The sequence below is a fragment of the Protobothrops mucrosquamatus genome, unplaced genomic scaffold (genome assembly GCF_001527695.2).
Source record: "Protobothrops mucrosquamatus isolate PMUCROS unplaced genomic scaffold, P.Mucros_1.0 scaffold108, whole genome shotgun sequence".
In the NCBI taxonomy this organism is placed as follows: domain Eukaryota; kingdom Metazoa; phylum Chordata; class Lepidosauria; order Squamata; family Viperidae; genus Protobothrops; species Protobothrops mucrosquamatus.
In genome coordinates this window covers 46,347-52,537 of record NW_015386480.1, presented here as the reverse complement: position 1 = coordinate 52,537, position 6,191 = coordinate 46,347, and the positions used below count along the sequence as shown (strand labels likewise).

The following is a 6,191-nucleotide window of genomic DNA, read 5'->3' as shown; positions in this document are numbered from 1 at the left end:
AAAAAAAAAAAAAAAAGACAACCAGAATGATTGGATAGAAAAGAAATATTATATTGATGTGATTATTATTTTTAGGAATATTGGAAAAATTATATATTTTATTGTTATCTATCAAAACAATAAGAATTGTATTAATTCAATGTTTGCAAAAGAGGATATTTTGGGAAAAGAGGAAATCAACTAAAACTATTATGTGGATTATGGATTATAGAAATCAATTGCTAGTGATTGTTTTACAAATGTAACCCAGACCACACACTGTTCACCAATTATTAAGTGATTTATGTTTTTAAAAAATCAATAAAATATATTACAAAAAAACCCATTAGCGTGGATGAAAAACATCAAAGCCAAGAGTCCCTCCTCAAGACAAGCTCAACTCTGGAGACTTCATGAACCCACTCATAGGCAAGCGGGTTGCCTTGGCTTTCTTCTACATTATCTTTTCAACTTCGCATTCTACTCTACAATCCTACAATGTGGGGGGGGGGGTGTTAGGAATTGTCTCCCATCCAAGTACTAAAGAGATTCAGCCCTGTTTAAGTTTTGGGGGTGGGCTTTTCTAGGGGGGGAAGGGAGATCAGCCAAGGTCCAATCCAGTTTGCTCATAATGCTTTAAACAGAAAGTGGAGCAGGTAATATGTGATTGCATTGAACAGAGAAATTTTAACCAAGCAGCACACTAGGAAACAGTACCTTCCTTTTGATGTTTGCCAGTAAATTGACCTTCCCTCTCTTGAAAAACGGATGCTGAAATTCAGTGGCAGGATTCTTGTCACAGGTTATCATGCCATTTTCAAGTGCAATCACTTTTCTGAAGCCATCTGTAACAATATCGGGAGAAATTAAATGTGTTTGTGTCTCTGAGAAGCCCACTTTCATTTAGACTCTCCTTTTCCTTTAGTTAGGTGCAAACTCCCCACTCAAAAGAAGAGTTACAGTGGTCATATTCTGCTATGATAAAACCCATTTCCTTTCTTCCTTCTTCAAAGGGAAGAGTTCAGTGTGATAATAGAGCAATGGAAGAACAGAATCTGGATACCAGCAGGGCAAAGTCAAGGGAAGGAAGATGGGTAATTCTTACAAGACAGCCTGGGATTCTTTTGAGTGTTTGAAACTGAAAGGACTAAATCAGATGCTTGCAGAATTAGCTATGTTATTTAGTATCAACCACCCCACTCAGTGCATGCAGCAAACAAAGACTCCTGGGCCATTCTTTGTTTCCAAGAATATAATTTACTGTGCAGATATGTATACCAGAAGTAGAGAAGCCAATTCTAATGGTTTCACACACAAACAACATAATTAGAAACTCCCCTCTTTTTCCCCGGCCCTCCCATTGTCACTTTACTCCATCCAATCAATTATGTTCAGCTTGTTTGGGCAACAGACTCTGGTGAACTTTCCCAGCAGGTGATCTTGGAAGGCTGGTATGTCTCACTACAGAGTCGGTGCTCTTCGATTCCATTACCCCCTCCCTTGAATTCCAACCCATACCCCCCATTGCTTTTTGTCTGGCTATGAGCTGGGTTTGAGACTCAAGCGATGCCACTTAGTTTTTATGCCCCTCTTGGCTCCTCTGGGTTCAACAATGTTTCTTTGAGGAAGGTGTAATACCATCTGATTTTAAAAAGACCTTTTGCTATGTTTATATTTGACAATTTTCAATCTAGCTTCAACTTTCTCTTTTCAGCTAAGGTTGTTGAGGCTTCCAAGGGAGCCATGATGGTGGAATTCCTTCTAGAATTGAGGGACACATTGTGGCTGAAAATGGCATTCAAATGGGCTGTCAAAATCTCTCCAGAGTAAAAAGAGATTGCAAGATTACCCATCTGTATTCCCAGAAAGTTTTTTTGTGTGAGCAGACAATAGGAACTGTGTTTTTGTGACTGACTGGAAGTTGTGGGATTTCAATGTGCTTATAGCTGCTATCATTACTTACATGGACTCTAAGTTCAACAAAGGCTCACCTCTTAATCACTTCAGGGTTTGTTTGTTTTTTGCTGCTTTTTAAAGCTTGAGAACCTTCAAACTGGCAAGTCTTTCTGAAATCACTTGGGGAGGGTTTTTTAATAGGCATAGAAAGTTTTAAAGTTATCTACCTCTACAGAACAATCAGAAGGTGTTACTGAAGAGTAATAAGCAACATGACAATTTTTCACACACGATCATTGCAGCATCCTCATGGTCACATGATCAAAATTCAAACACTTGGCAACTGACTCATATTTATGATGATTGCAGTGTCCTGCAGTCATGATCCCTTTTTACGACCTTCTGACAAGCAAAGTCAGTGGGGAATCCAGATTCACTTAACTAGGTGTTACTAACTTAACAAATGTAATGATTCAACTTAACAACTGTGGCAAGAAAAGTCATAAAATGGGGCAAACTCTCTTAACAAATGTTTCACTTAGCAACATAAAGTTTGGGCTTAATTGTAGGTCATAACTCAAGGCTACCTGTAGTTCCATATGACAGCATAATTTCATAATTCCTTATTTAACCAATCATGCTATCATATCACTTCTTTAATATAATGCAACTTTTTTCAATGAATTTTAATTCAGCACTGTTTGTTATTAGAAAATCATTCAAAATGTAACTTATTCTTGGAAAAAAGAACCAAGAACTGGAATATACAAATCCTCTTAGTTTAAATCTGTATTTCTGAAAAAAAAACTTGCTTTGTGTTGAAGAAAATTTCACTTCAAACATTGCAATTTTTATTCCTAACCCTGTTATTTCATTGCCTCATTAAATTACAGGGAGAAAAAAATGTACTTACAAAAATGCAAAACTACTTACTTAAAACTTTTGGAAACATGCTAAAGTGAACAAGCAATAGCCTATTCCAACATCAAGACAGATTGCTGTAACTCCCAGCTCCAAAATCCGCCCAGAGGAGAACTATTTTCACCCCACTCCTGAATGGTGAAAGGATAGGACCTCCGCTGATACTTCTCCCATGAAGGGACACTCCCACACAGCCAAGGGCCTCAGTTATTTGGGATTTGATAACCAACAGCACCATGGACTGAGTCCAGAGGCCTCCTGGCAAGTGATAGTCTGCTAAAGCAGCTAGTAGTAACAGAGGAGTAGCTACACACTGTGGCAACTTCAGCTTCTAGGGTGTTTTCAGGCAACTTCAACAAATTGCAGTATGGTTACTATGTCTTTTCAAGGTGTGAATTGTTATCTTGAGTCACTGTCCTCAATTTCTCCTGACCAAGGAAGGGAAGGAGGTAGCTGGCATGCCAGCCAAGCCTGCCCATAGCTTCCACTTATCCCTCTAATTCAGCAGCTCCGGACCTTTTGGGCACCAGGAACTGGTTCCGTGGAGAGATTTTTCTGCGGACCAAAGGGGACATGGTTTCGCATGCTGCTTGCATCCCACCAATGGAGCTTTGCTTGTTTGCACGGCCCGGTTGCTGACATGCCGTGGCTCAGTGCCAGTCCACGGACTGAGGGTTGGGGACCCCTGCTCTAATTAGAAACCCAAGTCCAAGACAACCTCCAGATTGCAAACCTGCTCCTTAACCAAAGGAAACTCCAAGTTTGCTCCACCCCAACCAGTCCTTCATAGCCTCCAGGACTTCCAGTGTATCCAATTCTGCAGTAGGGTGGAAAGCTGAGTGTGAGCAGCACACTTCATTGATAACATCAAACCCTAAACCAAAGATGGCTTTCTCCAGTTACTGTAAGAAAGGCCCATCCTCTACAAGGCTCCTGCGGCTACTTCAAAGGCCATCCCTAATTGTATGGACATGGTTATGGAGCTGATATAGCTACATGTAGATGGTGTTTCTGCTGCCTCCCAGCACAGCAAACAACTGTATATGGCCTACATGAGCATGGCCTGCTGGGGCCTCTTTTGAAGCAGCAATATGAACCTTTCAGAGGAAGTTGTTCCTTTATACCCCAAATGCAGCTTGGAAGCACCTTTTAAAAACCCATATACTGCTTTATAGCTATTGTACAGAAGGTGGATATTATACCTTTTACATGAACCCAGTTTTGGTGTAAAATATTTAAATAATTGTTATGTTTATTTTTTGACAGTTTAGGTAAATACGGTTTTTTTTTTATTTTAATGGACACTGGGTGCTGAAAATAACAAAAATAGGCAGAATCTGATACTTACAGATGTTGAGCTGTCGTATGAAGCTAGACAAATTGTTGTGTTTGAAGTACTTAGGAAGCAATTCTTTAGCAAACCTCTGTTCATCCAGAATGCAAAAATTCTGTCCATTCTAGGAAAGTTAAGAAAAAAATAAGTACAGTAAGAAAAAGTAACTAAAGATGTCAAGATCTACTACTCAGTGGCATCACCCAGTCCGTTATTTTAGTGCACCTCATCCAGCGGCATATACTGGTGGTGCATTAAACAGACTGTGAGAGATGCAACTTCCATCTCTTAACAAAAGAGAATCCATTAATGCAACCAGATAACGATGGCAGAGCAATTCACCTCTAGCTGTCTCTACTGAGCCAGGAGATGAAGCATCTCAGAGCAACTTTTCTTGGGAGGGTGGAAGAACACACCCTGGAGCAGGTGGTAGAAGGATTTGCCCATTTCTCTCTCTCTCTCCCTCATTATTTGGATATATGTTTTGGTTTGAGCATCAGTGGAAGAGCTTCCGCCAGCAAGCCCTGCTTTGGCTCCAGCTACCTTTCACTCATTTTAGAATTACAGAGCTGAGAATTATCAATTGTTGCAGTTGTTGATGTCCTTAAAACTATAACTGATTTACAAAATGCCTCTAAATGTATAGAAGTCCTTTTCTGAAAAAGTGGGCTTTGGGTTTTTAATGTGGTGGGAGACATTGACAGAGTTACTGTTGGGATGTAAGATGCAGAAAGATGTGAAACATTTATTGTAAATTTATATATGTGCACCACCCCTAAACCACAAGCCAACAATGCATTTTGATTTGACCTCCATCTGTGAAATAATAAGAGTCCAGTTTTGATTTTCCCAGACATTAAACATACCAAGACTTGGGTTTTTTATTCATTATTTTATTATTTTTATTTTGCTTTCATTCCACTTTTATCATATACAGTAGTACTATATAAACAATAACATATATTATTGATTGATTGACTGACTGACTGACCACCTATCTTAGCACAGGGCAAATCTGGGTGGTTTATAATATTGAAAGATAAAGCTAGACAACATCTATAAACAATACAAATACTATACTATAAAAATACAAGTACTCAACTCTAGCTAAAAGATGAAGAGGGAGGAGTAGGAGGAGGGATCTGTTATTAATCTATCAACCACCCCCCAATGTGCCCCAAGCCCCATTATTGCCTAAAGAATAAATGTTACACAAATAGAAATGTACCAAAAAAAATACTAAAAAAGAGAGCTAAGATTTGAAGGGTAAGTCAATTTCCAAGCCGAACTTGCACTGTGACTTGACAATCTGCCACAGTTCTGGATTCTGAGTTGAACCTTGGAAGGTGGGAACCACCACCACCCCCCCACACACACACAAGGCCTCTGGCACCTGCCCCCAGGATCCAAGTGATCCGCATTTGCAGCCCAGGGGATTACCATCAACTGCTTATGCCTTGACTCAGGAATTGTTTGGAGCCACACATATGCACCCCTAATCTTCTATTTGTCAAACCTAACTTGCCTTCAAAGCAAAAGCATTACCTGGCAAAATAGCCCAAACAAATATGGCAGTTCTTAAAGCCACATGACTAAGAATAAAAGAACCCTTGCAGTTATGAATTAGTCCATGAAGCAGGCCGTTCATGCAATAAAACTGATACGAGAATCGTTCATACACAAGATTCACAAAAGACAAGTGGGCCACTTTATTTGACATGTTACAAGCAGCATTAAAAGTGAAACTGGGGCAGATATAATCAAAGTTTTCTCAGGAGGACTAATCCAGATCCATATGCGGTGCTCAGCCCAGAAGTATTCTTAACAAATCCTACATTGAGAAGCGAATATCAGCCTGCCCATTCTTAGAGTTCCCTTACAGAAATATTATAAAGTATCAGAACATTAATGAAAATTATTTATGTGGTTCAGAATTCTAGATAATCCCTGAGAAAGTTATTTATTTATTTATTTATTTATTAAATTTATATACCGCCCTATCTCCCTTGCGGGACTCAGGGCGGTGAACAGGCGATACTAAAAACCACGAATAAATAAATAG

The 6,191-nt window shown here is 39.3% G+C and overlaps 1 protein-coding gene across 1 annotated transcript in view; it reads right to left on the bottom strand.

Moving 5' to 3' along the window:
- The window catches only part of LOC107284615 (heat shock factor protein 3), a 54,507-nt gene that overhangs the window by 44,724 nt on the left and 3,592 nt on the right, over positions 1–6,191 (bottom strand). The window contains exons 2-3 of the mRNA XM_015812706.1: positions 4,145–4,253; positions 697–824 (exon numbers count right to left, since the gene is read on the bottom strand). Of these exons, the coding sequence (XP_015668192.1) occupies positions 697–824; positions 4,145–4,253 (237 nt within the window). The remainder of the gene's footprint in view (positions 1–696; positions 825–4,144; positions 4,254–6,191) is intronic.